General features: G+C 43.9%; 1 protein-coding gene across 1 annotated transcript; it reads left to right on the forward strand.

The window, feature by feature from the left end:
- Positions 1-237: 237 nt before the first annotated feature.
- Positions 238-21,479, forward strand: clic4 (chloride intracellular channel 4). The gene is made up of 6 exons (XM_069724028.1): positions 238-574; positions 15,038-15,147; positions 16,799-16,924; positions 17,435-17,541; positions 19,445-19,626; positions 20,645-21,479. Exons 1-6 carry the CDS (start codon positions 506-508, stop codon positions 20,807-20,809), a joined length of 759 nt encoding a protein of 252 aa, XP_069580129.1. The 5' UTR covers positions 238-505; the 3' UTR covers positions 20,810-21,479.
- The last annotated feature ends 6,212 nt before the right edge of the window (positions 21,480-27,691 follow it).

The following is a 27,691-nucleotide window of genomic DNA, read 5'->3' on the forward strand; positions in this document are numbered from 1 at the left end:
GTGAATATTTTCTTTGATAAACGGGATATGTCGTTGTCCGTTCTACTTCTTATAAAACCATAAACGGGTCTAATCCAGGAATACCGACTTTAGAGCATTTTTACTGAGGAATCCTTGTCCAGAAGTCTCCCTACTTGGACACGCCCACTTTCTGGATGTTTGCGCTGCTGATGACGTCACGGCTTTAAATATTCCCGTCGCTTCTTCCCAGCGTCCCCCCCACCCCTCCACCCCCTCCTCATCACCGGTCAGCCCGTTGAAGAGCCTCGCGCCTCGGCCATGCTTCTGTAGCCGTGCTAGCTTTAAGTTCTGCAGCAACGTCGGTACCGTCTGGACTCTGGTCTCCAGCCCGCCGTGTGCTTCCAGCTGCCTCCCGGGAACAAAAGCGGCTCCTGGGCTTCAGTGCGGAAAGAAAAAAGGGTGGCGGAGAAGGACCGAGCGGAGTCGGGCGTGGTAGCCAGAAAAAAGTCATCTTTGTTAGAAGAACTTCAGAGAAACGGCCACGATGTCGCTGTCGGTGCCACAGAACGGAGTGAAGGCGGATAATGATCCGGTCATCGAGCTGTTTGTGAAGGTAAGACCGCAGCACATGTCGCCAGGAGCAGTTCCTGAACACAACACTTCCATCTGATGCTGTTCCTGAACACAACACTTCCATCTGATGCTGTTCCTGAACACAACACTTCCATCTGATGCTGTTCCTGAACACAACACTTCCATCTGATGCTGTTCCTGAACACAACACTTCCATCTGATGCTGTTCCTGAACACAACACTTCCATCTGATGCTGTTCCTGAACACAACACTTCCATCTGATGCTGTTCCTGAACACAACACTTCCATCTGATGACACGTTGCTTCTCACAAAGTATGTTTTTGTTTGGTGGAACGATGCTATCTATAAGTTGGTTCACTTACAGAAACCCAAGAAGATGCTTTCTTGCCTTATTGAGTTTAATCTTTAGGTTCGAGAGCCAAACCCTCGCTGCCTTTAAGGCCCTGAAGCCTGCAGTGGAGGGATCTTCCCATCGTGGGGAAGACCAGCCCTCCACGCTGGAAGCTGAACACTCATCCGTTAACCAAACCTTGTTGTGGTCATGAGAGAATGATCTGCTGCATCTCCATGCCTGGAAGTTGAGTAAAAAACATATAATGTCCCAAAGGGATCAATTATGTTGAAAGAGCTTCTGATCCAGCAGTTCATTGATACTGAATCTGAAATGAGTCATTTGAATCTACAGTTGATGTTTGGGTCCGCTTGTCTTCCTCCAGTCGGCCGCCACAGATCTGTGGAGGAAGAGCAGCGTGAGGCTGTAGAGACGTACTTACCTGTTTTATATATATAAGTTGTACCAGCGCTGCCAGTGTGGTGCATTCACATGTCATCAGTAGTGATCCAGTTGTTGAAGGCTGCATCACTGTTCGTGTTGTTTACTGGGAAGTTGGTCACATTCAGTCGGGGTGATGTTTCAGCTGCTCGATGGAGGATCTTGGTATATTTGATGTTATCAGTTCTACAACTGCCTTCCTACAAACTCTACTGCATGTCTGCCTCAGGAGAGCGTGATGACGGTGGGGGGAGGCGCCGCCATGTTGTCTTTCCTCAGCCTGTTCCTTTTCAGGGCGGGAAAACTCTGTAGGAGAAAAGGGGGTGGGGGGAGGAGGTGGAGAGGGAGGAGGCGGTTGGGGAGGGGGAAGAGAGGGGGGTAGTAAAGAGTATAATGGTGATGGCTGCACCTCTAAAAACATTTATAAATGCCATATATGACAGTTAGAGGTGTGTGTGTGTGTGTGTGTGTGTGTGTGTGTGTGTGTGTGTGTGTGTGTGTGTGTGTGTGTGTGTGTGTGTGTGTGTGTGTGTGTGTGTGTGTATAATGCTGTTGTTCTCACTGTGCAGCATTAACCTGTCATGGAGACAACAGGTTTCCAGAGTCTCATGACTGAATTGGGCCTCTGTTGTGTATCAGTGAGTGGGTGGGGCCTCTGTTGTGTATCAGTGAGTGGGTGGGGCCTCTGTTGTGTATCAGTGAGTGGGTGGGGCCTCTGTGTTGTGTATCAGTGAGTGGGTGGGGCCTCTGTTGTGTATCAGTGAGTGGGTGGGGCCTCTGTGTTGTGTATCAGTGAGTGGGTGGGGCCTCTGTGTTGTGTATCAGTGAGTGGGTGTGGCCTCTGTGTTGTGTATCAGTGAGTGGGTGTGGCCTCTGTGTTGTGTATCAGTGAGTGGGTGTGGCCTCTGTGTTGTGTATCAGTGAGTGGGTGTGGTCTCTGTGTTGTGTATCAGTGAGTGGGTGTGGTCTCTGTGTTGTGTATCAGTGAGTGGGTGTGGCCTCTGTGTTGTGTATCAGTGAGTGGGTGTGGTCTCTGTGTTGTGTATCAGTGAGTGGGTGTGGTCTCTGTGTTGTGTATCAGTGAGTGGGTGTGGTCTCTGTGTTGTGTATCAGTGAGTGGGTGTGGTCTCTGTGTTGTGTATCAGTGAGTGGGTGTGGTCTCTGTTGTGTACTAGTGAGTGGGCAGGGCCTCTGTTGTGTACTAGTGAGTGGGCGGGGCCTCTGTTGTGTACTAGTGAGTGGGCGGGGCCTCTGGGAACAGCTGATAACAAACTGCTCTCCACTGATCTGTGATCTGTTGCGCTGCCTCATATCAAAGTGTATCTGAATAGATGTGACATGATGTCATTGTTCCCCGTTAGAGCAGCTGACTGCCGGCTCATCGGTCCTCTGGTTACCAGCTGTGTTCGTAGCAACCGTTGTCATAGCGCCCAGTGAAAGCTCAACATTGTGCTCATCGCTGAGGGTGTATGATATAAAGACTTTGTGAGAAGGAGGATCGACCTTTGACCTCATCAGATTAGAAATGTTTCTGCTCCACACGTCTGTGGAACTTGACAAAGTGGTAATAAACACTACATTTTATGTATTAATGTGTCATTATCAAATATTACTCCCAATGACTACAACTCTACCTGATTTCAGTAGTGTGGTTGTCTCGTGTTTCTTCTCCAGGTTGGTGAAGAAGATTCATTGTTGTTTTATGTGTATAATTATCTTCACAATATATGTTTTCATTGTTATTTAAAGCCTTTCTAAGCTTCCCTGAGTTCATTTGGGACCGATATCCCAGGAGGTTATTCTCCACCACAGGACATTAAATAGAACATAGATAAGTGAAGTGAGTCTTTATCTGTACTTGTGATAGGAGCCCATGTCAGGGTCACATGACTGCTGCCTTCAGCCTTCCACAGCCAGTAAACAGGTTCTAGTGCTTTCATTCTGTGTTTGCGTGTCCTTCAGTCTCATGGAAACAGGAGGAAGTCTGCAGCGCTGCTGTTGGTTGGTCAGGATGAAACGTTTCCGTCCACTCTGGAGGAGCAAATCATGTCTGACACACAACCGCCCACTTTCCCTCCATTGTTGTGGTCCAGGCTCTGAGAGCCGCTGGTCGGCCGGCGGACGCCGTGCTTTGCCGTGTATTCAAAAGGCCTCGTGAAGAACCGCTTGTGTCGTGTTGTGCTATCAGGAACGTGATAATCAGACCTGCCTTGTGATCGGCTGTTTTTATGGAAACAAAATGACCTTTTCCAGCAATGCTTTTGCATGAAATGCCATGCGAGTCAAAGTGTGGCGATGATCAGCTGACCGAGAGGAGGATGAAGGTTATAATATATGACTTTAAACTTCCTGCATTTCAGGCACCATTTTCATGTTTAATAATGGTTCATCTTTTCCCCTGATGGTATTCAAGGTAACGGACTGCTGCTTATTTATTTTCATGACAATCTATGGAGCATTTTATTTCCCTGCGTATGCAGCCATGCTGACTGGGGACAGAGACGGATGTCTGCTTGCTGCTGTACAGAACTGCTTCTTCTGTGTTGCTGATCTGGAACTTTGTCATGACACCAATTTGAAGAGCAGCTTTCCAGTCACTCTTTGCATTTTTATTGGACATATATTAAGTTATGTTCTTGTCTGTAGAATATAACCTGGGTCATCGTAACACAATCTTGTGTTTCCTCATCACTTACCTGCTGTCTTGAGAATCCCAAACATCCTGTTTGGATTATTTCCATGTAATGCAGTAACCCCCCCTTAAGAAGTCAGCCTCCAGCTTTCCACATCATGCAGTGGTTCCTGGATCGTGGTTCTGTGCTCCAGCGCAGTAGGCTTATATGTTACTGGAGGTCTAAAGGTTTCCTCTGACTGAAGCTTGAGTCAGAACATTTCCATGTTCCAGCAGAATCTGAGTCCTCAGTACACTCATCCAGTTTCTAATGGTCAGTTCAGCCTGAGTCACTGGGACATGGAGCCAAACCTTAATGCTTCTTTGGCCAAAATCTGCCACTTGCCTTCAGTATGAAGTACCGACAGGTGGCCTCAGATTCCTGGTTGAATTTGCAGTCTTTTTCTGATTTAAATCATAAGGTTGCCAGATTTCATTACAACTTCACACACTTAAAGACTATTTTTTTAAAGGGTTCTTGTGTGTTTAGAACATAAATATTAGAAGAAAAAGATTGCCATCGCTTGCAAAAAAATATTCCTGTTTTCCTTAGTTTTGTTTTGTCATTATTCCAGGTTACCCATATTGGAATTACAATTAAAAAAATATTTCCTGGGGGTGTAATTGACAATGATTTTTTTTCTATAACCAGTTGATGTGGCAGCATGATGGTGCAGAGGTTAGCACTGTCACCTCAGAGAAAAGGTTGTGGGTTCAAACCTGGGGGTCAGCGGGGGTCTTTCTGGGAGGAGTTTGCATGCTCATGCGTTGGATTTACTTCATTCAATAGTGGACGTTAGTTGCACACAAGACGTTTGCTTTGGTTGCAACTTACAGAATTGTGTTAAATCAACACAAAGTATTTATGATCCATCAACACAAGTACTTTGTGTTGGTACAAAGTTATTGAAACTTGATTGAATGAAATAAATGAACCTCTTTGATCATTTAAGCGGAACAGTTTGATCAATTTATTTCTTCTCTACTTCCTTTAATTAGAACTTTGATGCACAAAGAACCGTGTTTTAGACCGTCACAATGGGACAAGAGTTACAAGCATCAGTTACTCCTTCACTGGTGGAGCAGCTCCACCTGTCAGTCAGGAGTAAAGGAGCAGCTCCACCTGTCACTCACGAGTAAAGGAGCAGCTCCACCTGTCAGTCAGGAGTAAAGGAGCAGCTCCACCTGTCAGTCAGGAGTAAAGGAGCAGCTCCACCTGTCACTCACGAGTAAAGGAGCAGCTCCACCTGTCAGTCAGGAGTAAAAGAGCAGCTCCACCTGTCAGTCAGGAATAAAAGAGCAGCTCCACCTGTCAGTCAGGAATAAAGAGCTACAATAACTGCTCTGGGCTCAGTGAGCCAAACACAACAGTGAGCTGTATTTGGGATCAGGCATTGGGCCTTGACAGTTCAGTTACATACAACTCCGTTATTACTTCAGACAGATACCTCCTTTTTAAGGCATACAAAAGTCCAGTTGGCCGATTGTAACGCCAGTTGTAATGCCCCGTTCTCCAGATCCTGAAGCATCACCACACCATCGGATGACTCCCACAGCAGAACCGTCACTGCCTGGTGTCTCTGGTGACGGAGGTCCCAACTGCTGTTCCCTCTATGGCACTTAGTGTCGACCGTAGTCATGTCCTGTTGAAAGGAAAATAATGTTGTTAAAGATATGCTTGCTTATAACAAAATCTTAAAACAAATTTACTTTTGAAAATGTGGCAAAAGCACCACCTACTTTTGAACACGCCGTGTCCTCTGGCAGCAGGTCCTCCAGCTCTTTGTTGTGGTGGATCACAGCCCTTTAATCTCGCTGTCCTCTTGAAAGATCAAAACAAAGACACAGCAAGGTTTTTGATACGAATTGCCTGTAGCAGTGACAAAAGTGTGCACAGACCAAAAAAATCTTGAAACTGTCCTGTAACAGTTGACTGGTGAGGTTCGCATCAGCATTAAGAATCCAAATTAAATGTAATGCTCCTCTCTGATCACCTATGAATAAAGATCATTGAATTAAAAGGTTTTTGCTTTTAGCAAAACTGAACATGGACATCAGCTGTTGTTGCTTCCTTTGATTTAAGTGATGGAGCTCTGAGGACGACGTGCAGACCTTAAAGCTGCCGCTCCGCCATGGTTTTAACAACATATGAGACATCTTTCAAATATTCACATTATTTTTCCACCCCGAGTGATAGAGAGCAGTCAGATTTTGGACTCCCGATTGTCTCAAACGACAAGAAATCTTTTTTTTAATTTAGAGGCCAACTGACACACACGAGACATTCGTTACTCCAAAACCAACCAGCCAATCACATCACTGCATGCACTGCGCTGGATTTAACATCATTTGATTTCTGATATTTAATATACGGAAGCACATCCTAATGGAGCCGAGCACTTGTTAAACAACAATGGAGATGCCTCTAATCCAGTCATTTTCACCACAACTGGAGCCCAGCGGAGGTTTGATGGACGTCTGACGTCAGTCTGCAGCTGAAAGAGCAACAACACTTAAAACACTGATAAAAAAAAGACCTCAATAGTCCAGAATGTGAAGATTATCCTCTAAAAAAGAAACGTGCGGGAAAGTCCAGTTTTGTTCTGCTACTCTTTGTGACCAACTTCACTCTAAAGGCAGAACCAGCCCGGCCAAGTCCGACGTGATGAGTACCGCTAACGGCCTGCTAACGCCCTGCTAACGCCCTGCTAACTCCCTGCTAACGGCCTGCTAACGCCCTGCTAACTCCCTGCTAACGGCCTGCTAACGCCCTGCTAACTCCCTGCTAACGCCCTGCTAACTCCCTGCTAACGGCCTGCTAACGCCCTGCTAACACCCTGCTAACGGCCTGCTAACTCCCTGCTAACGGCCTACTAACTCCCTGCTAACGCCCTGCTAACGTCCTGCTAACGGCCTGCTAACTCCCTGCTAACGCCCTGCTAACTCCCTGCTAACTCCCTGCTAACTCCCTGCTAACGGCCTGCTAACTCCCTGCTAACGCCCTGCTAACGGCCTGCTAACTCCCTGCTAACGGCCTGCTAACTCCCTGCTAACGCCCTGCTAACGGCCTGCTAACTCCCTGCTAACTCCCTGCTAACGGCCTGCTAATGCCCTGCTAACGCCCTGCTAACACCCTGCTAACGCCCTGCTGGATCCATGAACTGTAAACAGGAGTTGAACATGTTCAGGTACTTTGTGGAGATTCAACACAACTCTGGACCCAAACAGGAAACAACCAACACAATAAATCCAACACACAATAAATCCAAGACACAATAAATCCAACACACAATAAATCCAACACACAATAAATCCAACACAAGGCCCGCCTCCTTCATTTCACTGTATTCTCCCAAACACGTGTGTGTGAATGGTTGTGTGTCTGTGTGTGTGTGAATGGTTGTGTGTCTGTGTGTGTGTGAATGGTTGTGTGTCTGTGTGTGTGTGAATGGTTGTGTGTCTGTGTGTGTGAATGGTTGTGTGTCTGTGTGTGTGTGTGTGAATGTTGTGTGTGTGAATGGGTGTGTGTGTGTGTGAATGGTTGTGTGTCTGTGTGTGTGTGAATGGTTGTGTGTCTGTGTGTGTGAATGGTTGTGTGTGTGTGTGTGTGAATGGTTGTGTGTCTGTGTGTGTGTGAATGGTTGTGTGTCTGTGTGTGTGAATGGTTGTGTGTCTGTGTGTGTGTGAATGGTTGTGTGTCTGTGTGTGTGAATGGTTATGTGTCTGTGTGTGTGTGTGAATGGTTGTGTGTCTGTGTGTGTGTGAATGGTTGTGTGTCTGTGTGTGTGTGAATGGTTGTGTGTCTGTGTGTGTGTGAATGGTTGTGTGTCTGTGTGTGTGAATGGTTGTGTGTCTGTGTGTGTGAATGGTTGTGTGTCTGTGTGTGTGTGTGTGTGTCTGTGTGTGTGTGTTGTGTGTCTGTGTGTGTGAATGGTTGTGTGTGTGTGTGTGTGAATGGTTGTGTGTCTGTGTGTGTGTGAATGGTTGTGTGTCTGTGTGTGTGTGAATGGTTGTGTGTCTGTGTGTGTGAATGGTTGTGTGTCCGTGTGTTGGCCCTGTGATGGACTGGCGACCTGCAGGGTGGACCCCGCCTTGCCCCAAGTCAGCTGATATAGGCTCCACCCCATGTGACCCTGATGGATATAATCTGCTGATTGCAGATAATTCACTTTGTCTCTAAAATGCTCAACATTATGTCATCAGATGTTTTTGTCCCACCAAAGACTGAACGTCTGTATTTGTTGCCTCATAAGGCATTTTGGGGAACTTTGTGGCTTGTGAATCTTTTGAAATAAAGCAGTAAGTCTTCTCATTACTAGCTTTTACCTGTAAACCTTTGAGATTGTTTCATTTTTGAATATATTTTCCAGGCTTTCCAAAGATTCAAAACTGCCTGATATTTCACAAAACAGATTAAAGATAAGACTGTACATTTTTTGGGTGTATCAGAAAGCTTTTTTTTTGTTTTTCATCCCATTAAGCATCTCATGAACACTAAATATTTCTACTGTGATCAGCTGATCTCTCGGTACAGAATAGATGGTGATTTATTAAAGCGCAGCGTGTCCAACAATGTCTGGTTGAGTGACGGTTTGCTGAGAGCAGCGGAGGAGGAAGGTCGTTTGTGGGAGAAGCTCTCGGGTTTGGAGACGTACTACAAGTCAACGGACTTTTCAAAACATTGTCTCAATTTAAAGGATTTATTAGTCCCAGTGATGATCTGAAACATGAACATAGTACATTACATCTGCTCAACTTGCAGCTACATCACCTTTCTGTCTGCTGCTTGCTGACATGTTGGCAGAACACATGGTCTCGCTGGTCAGGAACAATGTTGGATGAACAGCGAAGGAAAGGAGCTTTTCTGTGAACTCCACCAGGAGATTGTGTCACAAACAGGCAACAAACCCTTTGGTGCACATGTTGGATGAACAGTTAATGGCAGCCGTCCTTGAACACTGAATCTGTGCTCTAAACTTCGTCCCTTCAAGACAAGCTAACGATTTTCACAACAGACTTCTGAAGACGGCCAATGTTTGGATCCACTTATAAACAAGGTCATGTTGTATCATGACTAAGTCTCCTTAGTGTCTCTAGATCAATCGAGTTGTACTCAAACGGGCCACAAATGACAAGTGTGATGTGTAATCGTTCTGTTGTGGTAAATTACCGTATTATAATGAATGCTATCTTGGTGGGATGCAAAGACGAAAGATCTGTTTTATGATGATTCAAAAAGATCTACTTATTGTTAGTCTGGATTCTGTTTCCCTGTTTTTACCTTTCAACACGTGGAGCACCGTATGTCTGCTTGAAATGGTTTTATTTGTATACCATGAACAGACTTACAGAAAGATGCACTTTTTTTTAATATTGCATTTTGCTGTCTGAAATTTATACCATTAAAGTAAAAGAAACGGGAAGCACATTATTCCATGCATTAATATTTCTATTAACATTATACTGTAAAAGTTATTTGTAGCTATTAATTACCGTATTTTTCGGACTATAAGGCGCACCGGATTATAAGGCTCATTAAGCAAAACAACTGTGGCCATCTCGCTTTGTTCCCGAGGAAGCTCTGTTTGGTCTTCTTTACTTGGTGCAATTCATTTTCTTGCTTCCTCCACTTCCGTACCATTGATCCATTAATGTTGAATTCTTTGCGGCTCTATTCTCATGTTCTGCTGCGCAGATAATTGCTTGGAGTTTGAAACCCGCTTCGTAAGCATGCCTCTTAACGGGTGCCATTTTTGGAGTCCTTTTACATACACACAAATGTCCTGTAATATAATGTTGAAGCACAGTAAGTATTACGTATAAAAAGTGGAGGGGGTAAGCGTACTAAATACTGTTCTCTGATTGGTTTATTGTAGCTAACGCATACTCCTTCCATGAATGCACTTTTAGTTCAGACATTACATTCCTGTTACGGGCCGATCAGGTGGTGACCCGGCCGATCAGGCGGTGACCCGGCCGATCCGATCAGGTGGTGACCCGGCCGACCAGGTGGTGACCCGGCCGATCAGGTCGTGACCCGGCCGATCAGGTGGTGACCCATCGTACCGTGATGCTCCGAATATCCATTGAGCGGAGCGGCTTCGTTGCTTACCAAAGTCGTACTTACACATTTCGACAGATTTTTGAGCGCATTGTACGACATAAAATCGATCAATAAGCACAACAAGTAACCATACATAAGGCGCGCTGGATTATAAGGCGCACTGTCAATTTTTGAGAAAATTTAAGGATTTTAAGTGCGCCTTATAGTCCGAAAAATACGGTAAACCTATCTCATAATGTCCTTGCTCTATAGGTTATGTAATTATATTTAAAAAGTGACAATCAGTACAGTAAATGATCAGATATTATAAACTTAAAATGTCGAGCCTTAAAAACACAGCAGCGGTTGGGTTTGAGTGCCGAGCTGTTCTCCAGCTGAAGCGGACGTCTGAGCTCAAATTAATACTGACCGCGTTACATTCTGCATTCTGCAAAGTCAACCAATACCACCATAAGATGACAAACCACGTCAGCCCAGTCACAGTTTTAACTCCAGCCCAGCTTCTGTACTTGTCCAGCAAACAGGGAGAGGCGTTGCCATGACGTTTCCATGGCCGCCCACTCTCAAATGGACATTCCTGCCATGCGTCAAAGCAGGAGGAGGAAAGCTGCAGCGCCTGCTGCGTCCACCGTTCCTTATTCGGTCAAGTGTGGCTTGAACTTGCTGAGCAGCACAACCAATTTAGAATATGAAGTGTGTTGGGGAGGGTGAAGCACTAAAATTAGGCTGAGCAGAGACTGGGAGGGCCGAGCCCACATGAACAGGAGTCATTGTCGCTGTGATAAAACTTTGTGGTCTTTCTCAGATATGGATGAGAACGATCCGGTTAAATGTTAAACAGCTTTGTGTTTTATGTGCCTGCTTGTAAAATATTGTGGGACTGGACTTTAATAGGATACCTTGTGTGTCTCTTAAAAGTGCACATACCTTCTACTGCATACATGGTTATATAATGTTCACAATTATTTGTAAGGCTGCAAATCATGTTCATCACTGCTCAGATGTTTGGTCCTTACATCAGTGGCTCCATGAGCAAAGTCAGACAGGAAGTGATAAAGCTATGACCTCACTTTGCTGGAGAAGACATGGTGTCCCTGGTTGACTGAGTGTCATTGTACTGCTGCTGGGCCTCGCTGCCCGGGACACTAACCCTGAGATAACATGTGACTCCGCAGGGCAGCTGTGTGTGCTCAACATCAGAGAAACAAGCATCTGTTGCTTTAGCGTCCACGGAGCCTAAATAAAGCCTGACAGCCTGTTAGCAGCCGTCAACTGTTGCTGCTCCACACGTTGTTGTAGCCGACTCAGCAGGAGCAAATCTGTATGAATCTGGGTAAAAGATGATGTAACCATCTGAAAAATGGGAGTCATTTTTGACACGGGAGGAATAACAGCAACCTACAAACTGAGTACTTCCTCCTCCTGCTGGGCGTCTCCGTGAATGATGTTTGTTTTGGAAATGACACGGTTTACTTCATGGAAAAATATGCATCTTTTTCAACTGGTGTAATTTGCCTTATAAGGGCCTGCTCTGAAATAATTAGTTTTATTAGTGTGTGTGTGTGTGTGTGTGTGTGTGTGTGTGTGTGTGTGTGTGTGTGTGTGTGTGTGTGTGTGTGTGTGTGTGTGTGTGTGTGTGTGTGTGTGTGTTTCCCCCTGGCTAACTGATGACGTGCCTAAAACTCCACAAACAAAAAGTGCTTTGTGTTGTTGCTTTATGGAAGTTCTCCAGAAGATCTTTTCTGAATGTCACTAAAATAGAAGCTCTCTGGAAACTGTTAGTTAAGTGAAAGAGGACAGTTTGAAAAAGCGGACCCTAAAACTCTTCCAAATTATTCTCGTCCTCAGACTTAATATAAAAATCCATGTCCTGATGCTCCAGATGTTTTCAATGATTGACAGGTCTGGACTGCAGGAGGCCAGTTTATCAGCGGACTCTTCTACTAGAGAACCATGCTGTTGGAATACGTGCAGAATGTGGTTGGACGTTGTTCTGATGAAATAAACAAGACCTTCCCTGAAAGAGACGTTGTCTGGATGGCAGCATATGTTGCTCCAAAACCTGAATATATCATTCCGCTTCTGTAATTCCTACAACCACCTCTAGGGTCTCGAGCATTAGTTATTTTGTTGTTGTTTTCTCAAAAAAAAAATGAAAAGGCCTGAAAAATATTGTTCCAATAATCTGATAACTTCTGACAACTCCAGAATATATTCTGCACAATTTCATCACCTCACTTCAGTCTGTTGGTAAAATGTAGGACAGCTGTTCCTTAAATTTACAGCGGAAATGCAGCATCATCACGTAAACTAAACAAAGCAGCCTCTTCGGTGGGAGTAACAGGACATTCTTGGAATAGTTTCTTCCTCCTCTATAAATGACCAACCTCCCTCTGACTTTGCAGAGGGGCCCGGGAGGAGGGAAGAGGGAGGAGGAGGAGGAGGAGGAGGAGAAGAAGAAGAAGAAGAAGAAGGAGCCAGGTGCACTCTGCCTCTCCTCTTCCTCCCTCTTAAGGCATCTATTACCACTTGTTCTTCTTCATGTCGGTTAGGACTACACGGGAGCTCTAATTTCCTCACTACTTCCTGTAATATCTTTCTCTCTGTGCTGTCGGCCCGCTGCAGACTGCTGAGGTCCGGAGCTCTGCGGTGGTTCTGAGGAATGAAACGGTGGGATGGTTTCTTCTTGCAGAGACAGAATCAGACGAACCCAGTTTAAGAACAGTAAACTTTTTTTTTTTTTTAAGATTTAGAAATAACATTCTGTCATTTATGTTTTTATCACTGCCAAAAGAAGGCTTACCTCAGACATTACCTGGCAATTGTTTATTTCTCCACACTGTGCTCTGCTTTCCATGTCAGATGGTCTGGCCATTGCCATGGAAACAGTTGCTGTGCTGTGTTACCACCCTTGATCCAGAATTGAATGGTTCTCTGTAAGTGTCGCTCTGTGGGGGAAATTAGTAATAATCCCATAGATGTCTTTCTGATCCCCGGAGGATCAGCTGATCCTCGTCGCTGCAGTGTCGTGTTGGCCGTGCCCCCCCCCCCCCTAAAAAAAAAAAAAAGACTTCAGGGCGAGAGCTTTATTTTGGAATTGAATCATGTAATGTGAAAAGGCGACTTTCATTTGCCAATGACAGAGATCTAATCCAAGCTTTTCCAATAATGAATTGAGAGGGAGAAGGAGCGGGAGAGGATGGTGTCGGTACAATGAGAGCAGCAGGCAGATCCCACCGGCACCATGCAGAGGACAACAGCAGCTGTCTGTCCACCAGCAACGAGCTGCTGGACTGACTGACCCCTGAAAACAAAACGCTCTGTTGAGGACAGAACAACCTGCAGCTCTGAAATTAATTATTTATTATTAAATTAAATTATTTCCATTAAACCAATTGGAATCTTTTTTTATTCAACAATTTTTTTAAATCTGTGGGGAATGTAAGTGTTTGTTGAAAAACACAGTTGTAGGTATTTTGCATTGTTCACATGGACACACTTCGCCTCATCTTTGTAGTTTCTAAAAAGAGTGAAAAGAAGAACTAAAGCAGAAGGGAACGGGTGACGAGCAGAAACAAAAGGAACGACGTTCAACCTTTCAGCTACAGGAACACGGACAGAAGACGTGTCTACAGCTCTCGTACTGTAATGACCTCCATGCTCGTGCTTGTGAGTAGAGGAGAACCTCAACAGGCTTCGGTGGTGCTGCATCAATATGTTCTAAAACTTCATCCCATTTTCTAAGTCAGTCTAAAAAGTAGAAAGGTGACCCAATTCAACAAATGAGGTACAACTACTATACTTGGTTGTTTATTTATTGATAAAAATGATCCAATATTACATTTGTAAGGCTCCAGGATTAGCAGCTCATTTGAAGGTGACCTTAGAATCAGAACGAGAATCTTTCCAAATCTGAGATTCACAACATGTTTAAGTGTATCGTGGCATGAGTGGAGGAGATTTCTGAGGAGTGCTTGTCAACAAATCCATCATTGAAGAGTTTGGACTCATCCACAGTCACAATGTAGAAAAATGGAGAATCTTATTCCATTTATGATGCATCATGGTTTGGGCCTGTTGTGGACAGAACGCTGTTTTTGAAGGAACAATGAATCCTGAATTATAAAAGGAAATGGCAGAACATCTGTCCTTAAACTGAATCCCAAAAGAGAACCTGGGCCGTGCAGCGAGACGACACCAAGTGTGCCCGATGGTTCAAGAAAAAAAATGTTTTGTGATGGGCGAGTCAAAGCCGTGACCTTCAATCCTGCCCTGACCTTCAATCCTGCCCTGACCTCTGACCTTCAATCCTGCCCTGACCTTCAATCCTGCCCTGACCTCTGACCTTCAATCCTGCCCTGACCTTCATCCAACTGAAAAGCTGTCCAAGGACCTGAAGTGAAAGCCCACCACCATCAGAGCACCTGTGCACCAGTCAGCAGAGCTGCTTTCCTGAAAACAAACTTGGTTTTGATTTAATGCCCAAATCTCCTCTCAAACCTCCTCTTGTCTTCTGTCTGTTGCTGAATGCTGAGCGTTGGTCATGAAGTTGGAGGGACGCCTCCATCGATGTCATCGCACCGCTGCTCAGCTTTGTGTTTGTGCAGTCGAGCTAACGAGGAAACTAAAGGCCACCTGAGTCTTAATCACTCGTCGGTTTCCTGTTACTCTCAGATTCATGGGTGAAGTGTGCTGAAGCCTTTAAGACAAACTTCTCCCCTCTTTCCCTCCGACTTCGGTCTTTTTAAATGCAGCTTGAAAGACTCATTGTGTGAAATGGACCCGAGGCCGTAATGGTTGAGACGTGTTCTCTGCTCACATCGTCACCACGTTTCCATTTCAGCCTGAACTCCAGGCCGAGTGATGGAAACCGTTACAGCCAGTCAGGTTGTGTGTTATTTTTGCAGTAATGAAGTGTTAAATGTCTCCTCCCATCTAACGTTGCTGGAACTTCTCTTCTCTGTTTGTTGAAGGCCGGCTGTGATGGCGAGAGCATCGGGAACTGTCCGTTCTCCCAGAGGCTCTTCATGATCCTGTGGCTCAAAGGAGTCGTCTTCAACGTCACCACCGTGGACCTGAAGAGGTAAATCCTGCTCCTCCTCCACCCCCCACGCCTCCCCCCCCCTCCTCTCTCCTCCACCTCCCCCGTCTCCTCCTCCTGCATCCTCTGGAGGCCGTTTCTCCTCAACCGCTCACTTCCTGCCTGGATCTTGGTGTGGTCAACATACCTTTTTCAGTTTTTTACAACTGGAATTAGAAGACGGTAATTTTTCTTCCAGGAAATGTGCTTTCACGTAGATTCCAGTAGCAGAAGCGCTTCACCTCAAAGCCACAGTTTCTGTCTGTATGATTCATCTAAATCTTTTTTCCACTTGTTAAACCAGTCATGGTACAGATTATTTTCAGCCATGTCCGACGGTCAGACGGACGTCTGGATTCTAAGCGCTTTAATGTTCCAGTGTTGTTTGTCTATCAGACAACGAGTTGTTCACCAGGAGTCTCCTCATGGAGAACAGGCTGGACCTGATAAATGCTTCTGATGCCCCTCAAAGGAGGGAAGTTATGACCATTTGACTAGTCTTTGGTTTTCATCCATGCCTACGCTCCACATGAGTGCATTGGTTTGGGTATATTTGCATATATTTCCCTTGCTTACCCTTCCAGAGGGGATGTAACAGAAAAACAAAGTGTTGAAGGAAATGCTTGATGCCTCCTGCTTCATTCAGTCAATGACTGTCGTGTCTGTAACCTTCAGTCGGCATAAACGGACTGTTGTGAAAGCAGGCATGTGTTTGCCATATTTATGTCTCTTTTATTGGGTACTTCAATGGAAGAACAGTTCATGTTGTTAAACTTGTAGAAGGACATGGATGTCACTATATACATTAAACCTTTTTATGCTTCCTGAGTTGATGAGTTGTCTTCAAGGTTAAAGGTCAAGGCTGTCATGTTCATTTTTGTTTCTTTGAATCTCAAAGTAATTACGTGTCCTCTTCTCTGTGATATCACTGCATAACAGTAACACTTCCTCTTCACATGCCAAAGACTTGAAGTCATTTCCCCTTTTTGTGCCCTTAAATGGTTTGTCCCAAAACTCAGCTGCCATTCTCTGCATCGTCTGAACAAAAACCTGCAGCCGACTGTTGTTGCCAGTTATATTCATATTAACCTTAAAAATGTTTTCTACTGTCTGCTGGCTCATAGTCCGTCAGCTGGTTTATGTTGTTTTGACTGAAGATTCTATGTTCGGTGGATTTCACAAGTCGCTCACAAAACTCATTCAACACTTACTCATTTCTGTATGTCGGCGTCATGAACCTGCTGCAGACATCTGGTACACAATGTGCTACACAATGTGCTGGTTCGAAGGCCACACAGAGGAGAACACACACACACACGCACACACACACACACAGACACACACACACAGACACACACAGTTAAAGACACAGCTGCTCTAGCTGGGGAAGGATGAGGTCTGTGTGGCCCTTGAAAAAACATTGTTTTCTAATTCTTGTAGAAAACCAGAACCTTTAAATACTTGAACTTACTGGAACTAAACACATAAATCTATTGATGTATCTCAGACCAATGTTGAGCTACTTGTTTCAATCACATTATTTCCTTGCTTACTTATATGTGGAAATCAAGGTTACTATTATTTGATAAATTCACAGTCCTGGATTGGTACCTCTGTCATCAGTCCACTGACATTTGTCCACTCTGTCTCCCAGGAAGCCCGCGGACCTCCAGAACCTGGCCCCCGGCACACACCCGCCCTTCATCACCTTCAATGGCGACGTCAAAACTGACGTCAACAAGATCGAGGAGTTTCTCGAGGATGTTCTCTGCCCACCCAAGTGAGTTCTTTCTCATCCCTGTGGTGACAACCTGCAGCACCTACTCACCAACCACATGGAACTAAAGTCATGAGCTCCGATATTAAATGCACTGGTAGCATGTAATAAGAGGCGGAGGCCTTTTGACAATTTTAATCTAAACAAATGTTTTACTTGCAAAACAGACTTCCATCCTGTCTGCTGCACACAAGAGAAAATGGAGCATAGTGCGTAGGTATCATTTTGTTAGCAGCGCTTCAACACACATTTGTTCCTGTGTATATTTATGGAAGTAGGATGGAGAATGTGCACATTTTTACATATACAAATAAACTGTATGTTGTTATTTTGAGGAATAAGCCTTCACTGTTTGGCTGAACAGGTAACCATAGAAACCATAGAAAGGTCCTCTTTGTTGAGTTTGGTCTTTGTTTTTTTTTAATGGGGACAACAATAACAAAAATAGAGAATATAGCCAAATATCTCTTTTCCTTTTTCACTCATGCATGTGTTACCTCATGCTGTGTGCAGGTACATCAAGCTTGGTGTGAGGCATCCTGAGTCAAACACAGCTGGTATGGACATATTTGCCAAGTTTTCTGCATACATTAAGAACTCCAAACCAGATGGAAATGAGGGTAAGTTACACACACACACACACACACACACACACACACACACACACACACACACACACACACACACACACACACACACACACACACACACACACACACACACACACACACACACACACACACACACACACACACACACACACACACACACACACACACACACACACACACACCACTGGTTAGGAGTATAAATCCAGAAACCTTCCTGTTGTGTCTGATTCCTGGGTGTCGTCGGTAGCTCTGCTCTGATTGGTCTGTGGCCTGACTCAGGAACACAGCACCTTGTTCTGCTGCCTCCTCGCCTCCTCGCCTCCTTTTGCTCCCGTCTCACATGGAGCTTCCTAAAAAGCACACAGCAGCTGTACTCCGAATGAACTGGTGCCTACAATCTCATCCTTCCTGTTTATTTGTGGAGCCCCGATCCTGTAACAGAAAGTTCGTATCAGACACTTAACAGATAAGATAATGTGAACAATATAAAACATATGTTGACTATTCTCATCAAGATTCCGTTGCATAAAAATTGTGGAATTGTTTCCTGGAAGATGTTTATCGTACCAAAAAAAAAGTTTTGTCATGTTTTAGTTGGCTATTGTCCACCTTGAAAAAAATATTGAACAATAGTGAGATGGATGTAAATACGGAGGCTGAATCTAAAGGGCTGCTTCAATGATAAGAGCTCTCCAAAGTAGTTCGTTCAACTGTTGAACTACTGTCGCCCTATGTTTCAACATTCATATCAGAATTCCTAACAATGAGATAGATTGTTAATGATTGATCTGTGGATGGATGGATTGAAACGGGAGCATAAACCTGTACAGTCTGTTTAAAATGAGTGGTAGTTATTAAGCCTCTCAAATGTGTTCCACTGTTATTATACTAAAAATATCTAAGATTGTGCAGGTGTTCCAGACATCTCTGCTTCCTGTATTATTATCTTTCTACAAGAAGGTGATGAGTCGACTCTTTTTTCTGAGGAAACTTCGATCCTTCAATGTGTGCAGCGAGATGCTGGAGATGTTCTACCATCTGTTGTGGCCAGTGCTTTGTACTTCGCTGGGGTCTGCTGGGGGAGCAGCATTGGAGCCGGTGACACCAACAAACTCAACAAGCTGGTTAAGAAGGCCGGCTCCATCATCGGCTACAAACTAGATAGTCTGGAAAAGGTGGTGGAGAGGAGGACGCTGATCAAACTATTGTCCATCTTGGATAATCCTGTCCACCCTCTCTACCACCTGCTGCAGGGACAGAGGAGGATGTTCTCTAAAAGATTCCTCCAGCTCCGCTGTCACAAGGACAGATACAGGAGATTATTCCTGCCCACTGCCATAAGACTTTACAATAACTCACCTCTGGCAAAATCCATCACAGTACAAAAACACTGTTGACTGTGTTTCTTGGTTGCTTGTATATTATATGTATATTATATATATAGATATATACTGTACCGTATGTATATATATATATATATGTTGACTGTGTTTATTGGTTTGTTGTATATAATATATATAGATATTTAATGTACTGTATATATACTGTATGTACTGTGCATTTTATATTTATATTTTTTATTTTATTGCTTTTCTATTATATTATTCTATTCTATTCTATTATTATTTTATTCTATTGTTTCTATTATTGCTCCTGTATGTGTGCTGCTGTGGCGAAAAAATGTCCCCTCGGGGATTAATAAAGTATATACCTACCTACCTACCTACCTATTTCTGGTGGACCCATTCTGCATGTCTTTTGATGAAATGCTGCCCCCATGTGGTTGATCATCATATGGGTGAAGCAGCTGTAGTAAAAGAACTCTGGAAAACAGTAGATCATTTGTTAATAAATTAAACTTTGATTTAGATATTTTTAGTGCTAAATAAATATGTCTTGCACCTGTCTGCAGCGCTGGAGCGTGGGCTACTGAAGACACTGCAGAAGCTGGATGAATATCTTCGCTCGCCGCTGCCCGATGAGATCGACCACAACAGCTTGGAGGACGTGAAGGTCTCTGACCGCAGATTCTTGGATGGAGATGAAATGACTCTGGCTGACTGTAACCTGCTGCCCAAACTGCACATAGTGAAGGTGAGAAGTTATCACAACTTAGACTGGACATCAGTCGGTCACGGTACCTGCGAGTGAGTCGGTCACGGTACCTGCGAGTCAGTCGGTCACGGTACCTGCGAGTCAGTCGGTCACGGTACCTGCGAGTGAGTCGGTCACGGTACCTGCGAGTCAGTCGGTCACGGTACCTGCGAGTCAGTCGGTCACGGTACCTGCGAGTCAGTCGGTCACGGTACCTGCGAGTCAGTCGGTCACGGTACCTGCGAGTGAGTCGGTATTGACATCATACTTCCACCTGCCAGTGAGCCAGCTGACGTGTCCACACCCGTGGGGGGTGCAGGGTTGATGTTGTTAGAAGCTGTTCTTACTGTCTACCAGAGATATTAGTGCTCATATTGTTTCTTTGAATTTAATAAAGTCAACCACATTTTCTGTCGTTGCAATGATGTTAATACAATCTGTCATAAATTAATTTGATTAATATTTTCTGAATTAATTGGTTATCCATCTTAATTTCTCAAAGCCCAAGTTATGTGCTCAAATATGTTGTTGTTCTCTAAATAACGGACCAAAATCCCCAAATATTCAGTTTTCCATGACAAAGACAAAACAAAAGATAATTGATTTACGATTGAATAACTATCAAAAAATTTTATCAGATACATTTTCAGTGACCTCATTAATCAGTTTAGTTTTTTTGTATTGTTGGAGCTCTAAAATAAAGGTGCCCTTTATTGTGCTGAAAGCATGATGTCATCACGTAGCTCACTTCGTCCAACCAACAGTAGTTCACTGTTCTCCGAGAAAGAGGAACGTGTCAGTCCCTCAAAATTAACAACGTGGAACCAGGGAATATAAAAAAAGAAGACATTATAGATTTATTTTCTGATGATTAATCCCACATTTTGATAATGTGACATTGTTTAACAGAAGATATTTGCTGGATTAAAGTAGTTCTGAACTAATGCAAAGGAATTCATCCCCTGGGGAGTTCAGAATAAACTTCATAGCTTAGTTGTTAAATATTCCTTTTCTCCAGGTGGTGGCGAAAAAGTACCGCGGCTTCGACATGCCGAGAGAGATGACGGCTGTCTGGAAGTACCTGAACAACGCTTACACACGGGAGGAGTTCACCAACACCTGCCCCACTGACAAGGAGATCGAGATCGCTTATGCAGACGTGGCCAAGAGGCTGGTCAAGTAGTCCTCTATGGTGAACCCCCCCCCCCCACACACACACACACTCTACACCCCCCACACACACACTCTACACCCCCCACACACACACACACACACACACACTCTACACCCCCCCACACACACACTCTACCCCCCCCACACACACACTCTACACCCACACACACACACACTCTACACCCCCCCACACACACACTCTACCCCCCCCCCCCACACACACACACACACTCTACACCCCCCACACACACACTCTACACCCCACACACACACACACACACACACACACACTCTACACCCCCCACACACACACACTCTACCCCCCCCCACACACACACTCTACACCCCCACACACACACACTCTACACCCCCCCACACACACACTCTACCCCCCCCCCACACACACACACTCTACACCCCCCACACACACTCTACACCCCACACACACACACACACTCTACACCCCCCCCACACACACACTCTACACCCCCACACACACACACACTCTACACCCCCCACACACACACACACTCTACACCCCCCACACACACACACTCTACACCCCCCACACACACACACACACACTCTACACACCCACACACACACACACTCTACACCCCCCCCACACACACACACTCTACACCCCCCCCCCACACACACACACACACACACACCCCCCACACACACACACACACACACTCTACACCCCCACACACACTCTATACCCCCCCACACACACACACTCTACACCCCCACACACACACACTCTACACCCCCCACACACACACACTCTACAAACCCCCCCCCACACACACACTACACCCCCCCCCCCCCTTACACACACACACTCTACACCCCCACACTGATGTGCTCATTGAGGAGAAAGAAGGAGCTCCTCTCTTCATGGAGAGCCAACCTGAACCTTTGTTCATCATGTTCTCCTCCAGTTTTAATGAAGGCCTCTTTAGTTCAATCCTTTTTCACCTTTTATCATTAATCGCTTTTGTTTTCCATTTGCTGATGAATGTTGTTTTCGTTATCAATGTCACCAAACACAATAAGTGACCTTCCAGCGGACTTCCTCTCTGCTCGCCTCGTCCTCCTTCTGTTGTTTCACATCGAACAGTTGCGTCTCCGGTTGCTATAAAATGAGCAATCTAATTAAGAGATGTCGTAAACAGTGTTGAAGCTTCAGTGTTTTTGGCTCAAGAATTTGACAGTTTAAGTAGAAGCTGATCCGAACCTGTGTGGTGGACATGTGGAGTGAGAGATGCTTCATTTTAATGGTGAGCTGTTTGAATAAAGCTTCTTGGCATCCATGCTCTTATTTCATCATTGCCTCAAATGGGCAAAATTCTTGTAGCTCAGCTGAGTAGAATTGCAGGAATTTTTCTTCACCAGCTGCGAAAGTAACAACTCAGGAAATATACAACCTGAGATCTAAGAAATATTCAACTATATGTAGCTTACAGACGTGTTCATGATCACCACGCTGCCATAGAAAAGGTCCATTACAACAATGGCACCCTGATTCTGTTCATCTCACGAGCAGGTCAGTCGTGCTGCCTGTAGCAGTCGTTTGGATCGTTGTGATCGACTCTGGCTTTAAACTAGTCGGGTCTAAAAAAGGAAGCTCACACTCACCTGCTCCATTAAATTGAATTACACGAATGCTTCGATACTAAAGATATTTATGACAAAATGAGTCCAGAGTAGCATTGAAACAATACCCAATCAAATGTCCCTTTCTCCTCAGCATGTAGCTCAATATCTCCGGTAGCAAACGGATGATCTGATCCCGTAGCTCCCAACACTGCTTTAGTGTGGAGAAAGAAAAAATGGCTTTGCTTTCTCCCATTTGCCGTGCTTGGTTCAGACTTTTATTATGAAACAAATCTGATAAAAAGGAATTGTAAATATTTGTTTTCATGGCTCATATTTTGATGTGTAAATTTGATGCATTTCATCTGAATTTTGAGTAAAACCGGCCGTTTTATTGCCTGCTTGGACCTGAATTCTAGATAAACCATCTCTTTGCCTTAGTGCTTTTCTCTCTTCAGATGTTTTGCAGGAATTTGATTTCTTTTTTAGATCATTTCAGTGCAAAGAATATATCCAAGCTATGCCATGGCTCTTTTTTTTAATTTTTTTTTTTTTATAATATTGACTGCATTGAAATAAACTTCTTATTGGCACTCAGACATGTGGTTCCTTCAGTGATATTATTGAACATCTGTCATGTCATTTACAATAAGAGACTGGATTGACTCTGGCACTCAGTTCTATTTTCGACATGTTCTTTAGGTTACTATTTATAGCCCCAAACAATATCCCAGATATATAATAGTTGAAGACCTAACATCCAAGATGTTCAAGAGGATACCGGTAAAGAGGCTGCTAGTCTTTAACTGCTCAACAAGCTCTCCAGAAAGTCCCATTTACTGCTTCTTTCTATTGTTTATTAGTTTTAGTTCTTGTTAGCTCTCTGTTTCAACATTTAATATATTGTCTTTGGTCTATTTTCAATTACATATGGGTTTACATAATTATTACAATCTGTTTTTGTTTACATTTTACACAGCGTCCCAACTTTTCTGTAATTGGGGTTGTAAATCTCCTGAATTAAGTAGATTAAGTCGAGTGTCATTGTGCTGTGTCACTTCCTGTTGCTGTTCCACTGCAGTTTATTTTAGTCCAGAAATGTGAGCTCACACCTTGAATCTACAGTTTCTACTCCAGCAGAGCAACAGCAACAGGACACGGGTTGCTCTGCTGGGAACTTGGTAAAGGCTGCTTCTCCTCCTCTCCCCATGTTTTGTGTAATCTATTTCCTTTAGTGATAATGTTGAAAATAATAAATGCCATCGTGTTGTGCATTGGAGGAGAAGCTTACTGAGGTGGATGTGTGGCTTCGCACCATTGAAAGGCATCAACATTAATAGAAGTGACCGGCTCGCTTCTTATCGGAGGCTTCTTACTGTTAAAAAGGGTTTTTTCCTTCCTTCTGTGTTAAATGCTGCACACGATGAAATTGCACAACCTTCAGAGGCAATCAGTGCAAACACATGAACGGAGTTCTCTGACACTTCTGCACATCAACAGGTAGTTTGGTCTATTTCTTCCAGAGCAAACGGCACCAGCTGACTTTCTCTCATCGCTGCTTGTGAACACTGAGTCTCGATCTCCATCTGTTATTCACAGAGGAAATCCAACCATGCAAACAGAGACTCGTGTGTGTGTGCGTGTGTGCGTGTGCGTCTGTGTGTGTGCGTCTGTCTGTGTGTCTGTGTGTGCGCGTGCATAAAGAGCAGGCCTTCTATTATTCACCAGTAGAGGGAGCCAACAGGTCAGCTGAGCTGTGAAGACAGACATGTTACATTCACAGTCATGCTTGGATCTTTGTTATGATGAGGTGGGATACAGTTTAATATTAATCTTGATAATTCATACAATTAATCTTAATATACGTTTAAGTGTTTGCCATTATTCTTTAACCTTTGACAAGTAAATCAATCTGCTGTGTATTTTTTCACCACCTAGTAGTTCATCCGTTTCTCTTTGAACAGACTTTCTCTGCCAGTTCACTTTGCTGGTTTTACACCACAGCTTCTTCAGCTTTACGCTACACCGTAAAGGAGCTTGCTCAAAGGTACACAGTGATATCCTACCTGGGTTTTGGACCTACAATGTGTGAAAAAGCTTCTTTGCATATGCACTCTGAGCATGTGACATTTGATGTGGATTTACCCAGTTGATTGACAGCACACAGGCTGCAGAAAGTTTAAGGTTGTTAGGATTCTCCCAGTTTATAAAGAATATGTTTTGTAGTAAGATATCCTTTTTATAAGGGTATCAAAAACATAAAGAAATTATGAATGATATTCAGTCACATAATATCACATTCATACATATTATTTGGACTCCATCATGGCAGCTTAAATTAAAGGGTAAATGTCATTCTAACAGCTAGTTTACAGTATTCAGAGTTCACTGAGGCCAACAGGTGAATCCTGCCACTAATAATATAAGCCAAGATACAAGTCACTGGTAGTTGAGCTGGCATTGAACGTTATAATAGTTTTAGGGGACAGACAAACATCCTTAATTAAAGGTTACGAATAAGGAAGTTATGCAGATATTTATGTCCAAGCTTCTTGGCTTGTGACCTGTATACCAGTGACATCTGATGACAGGATGTTATCAGGAAAGACAAAGAGTGACTTTATTTTGTATTCCGTAATTTGCAAGAAACGCTTAAAATTTGGAGTAATATCTAAAAAATAGTGCATGTTGTGTTTTTTGTCGGACTGCTTATGAAGCCCGTCCTGAATTTGGAAACTGGGCAACGAAATGCAACTTTTTGGCTCTCAGAGTAAAACAGGAAGACGTCAGCAGGTTACTCTTCACATTGAATTTAATTGTGTTTTTAGAATTTTCCTCTCAGATGTGTTTTAAGTGTTTATAGTAGTATATAGTTTATATTACTTATTCATGAATTAGGCCATTGTTACACTTAAAATTAACTTACCTCTAAAATGTACAATATATGATTTTTGCCTATATTTGGCTAATTGCTCTTTAGTGCTCCATTTTTCTTCATACTGCTTTTCCATGCGAGTTAACGAGAACAAAAAAAAACCTATGGCTTATAGACAAACATATCTGGATTCATTGGGCAAAAACACATTTGAACCAATTATTTTTTGCACACATGGGACAAAATCTTTGTTAACCGGTGTAATTATGTGGTCATGGAAGTGTTCATTTCCTAATTTTTAGTTAACACATTCAGGTTCACGTAAATAAAACGTGTTGGCTGTCTAAAGACGCTGTAAAACAGCTTGTGTTACTTGTAAATGTGCTTGTGAGATTAATAGTGTTCCACTCAGGTGTGCCAGTGAAAGAGTTGCTGCCTCAGTGGCCGCAAAACACAGAAATGGAACACAGTCACAATTCATGTTACCAGTTCCACCTGTTTTACCTGCAATAAGAAGTCATTATGTCCACCACAGACAAATGTGTGAATGAAACTGATGCCGCTGTAACTGAATTCATGCTATTGAACAAGTTCATATTCAAATTTAACAAACAGCTGCTAATGAGCCAATCAGAACCAGGCACAAGAACTCCGGATATACTTTGTTGGACTATCGGTCAAGTTCCTGTCTGGTTCCTGACTGGAGCACCGCACACCTCTGAGCCTCCATCATGTTTCCATGCTCTTTATCTGCTCCTCACATCTCCAGTAATGTTGGATTTATTCAGAAAATATGTTGGCATCTGCTCACGTCCATCAAAACGTAAAAGTGTCACTGACCCATCATCTTGTCTCCTTTTACTACCAACCGGGTTTTTTTGTGTCTGGTTTCAAGATATTTAGATATCCATACACAGACCCCACTCCCACCCCCACCCCACCCCCACCCATCAGTATGCTAAGAGTGATGCAGAGTGGCACACTGGAGGGAAGCATGAAATTTGAGAATATGCTAAATATTTGGCTTTTCAAATGCAATAGATATCAATACTTTAGTGATTTATCCGATGTGAAACTATAATGAATGGTTTCTTGTTTAATAGGAAATGATTTTAAGGATTTAGTTGACCAAAATTACAACACTTTCCAGACGTATCATGTGATTTACATTCAATTGCAATGCAGGTGTCAAGAATAAAATGTCATGGGATTGTATAATATTACTGAATTATTATCCCTGATGCTAAAATGTGTGACCATCATTTTATTGTTGTCGGTCCAGAGCTCGTTTCAAATGTTTTATATACTGCTGGGTAGTTTAATCTCCAACAATATTTTGTAAGTTCATATTCTGTTTTAAAAAGTAACATGTGTGAAATATGTGGAACAAAATCAGGGGGGTTGTGTTTTTTTTTAAAATACATGTAGGCATAAATATATACCACATTTAAAAATGAAGTTCACCACCTTTGTTTGGGTGTAGAAGCAGAAATCCTCAGATGAGATCTCCAACATGCCTCTGCCTATCTGCACAGCTCGATACCTCCACAGGTACGAGAGGACACAGGTGAACAGACTCTTTCATTTGTTGCACAATTACTCTTCACCAAACACTGTCGCTGAGAGTGTCTCACGTTACGATGCAACTGGAGATCATAGTGGAATTTATTGTGGCATCAGCCCGCCTATCAACCCCCGACCACCAACAAACAGCCCAGCGTGTCTGCAGCCTGCAGAGCCTGCAGTCAACCAGTCAGGCTGGATTTTGTGTGCTCACATTGTTTATTTTAACCCTCATTAAAATGTGGTAGTTTGGCTTTCTCTCTCCGGGGCTCGGTGGCTGCTGTGGTGGGGAGATACGGGACTGTGGCGGACCCCTTGGGCGGCCCACAAAGAGCTGCCTCACTTCTTCCTCACGCTTGCCACTCACCCCATCTGGATCCTGCAGTCACACTCTGTGGCAGCGCTGCGGTTAACGGCAGCTGTTGGCTGGTAAAGAGGCACAGTGAGGGTTCAAGGATGCACAAGTGGAAGTGTCATTCATCGTAACCACCACTAGAGGCTGCTCAGTCACAGCAAGCCAAAAGAACAGGGACGCTTCTCCTGGGCTTCTGTTCTTATTGCTTTCACATCGTCAGCATTTTTTTTTTTTTTTTTCAGGATCCTGAGAGTTGGTGTGTGTGTGTGTGTGTGTGTGTGTGTGTGTGTGTGTGTGTGTGTGTGTGTGTGTGTGTGTGAAGAGAGAAGTGTGTGTGTGTGGGGGGGGGGGGGGGAACGAGAGAGAGAGAGAGAGAGAGAGAGAGAGAGAGGGAGGGGGGGTGTCTCGGAGTGAGTGCTTTAAAAGAGAAAAAAGAGGACAATGAGCCCTCATCGTTTGTCGATAGATAGATAGATAGATAGATAGATAGATAGATA

This window comes from Brachyistius frenatus, unplaced genomic scaffold, assembly GCF_029030835.1.
Source record: "Brachyistius frenatus isolate BFR_SWC_R1_liver_20210118 unplaced genomic scaffold, ASM2903083v1 Contig_358, whole genome shotgun sequence".
NCBI lineage: Eukaryota > Metazoa > Chordata > Actinopteri > Embiotocidae > Brachyistius > Brachyistius frenatus.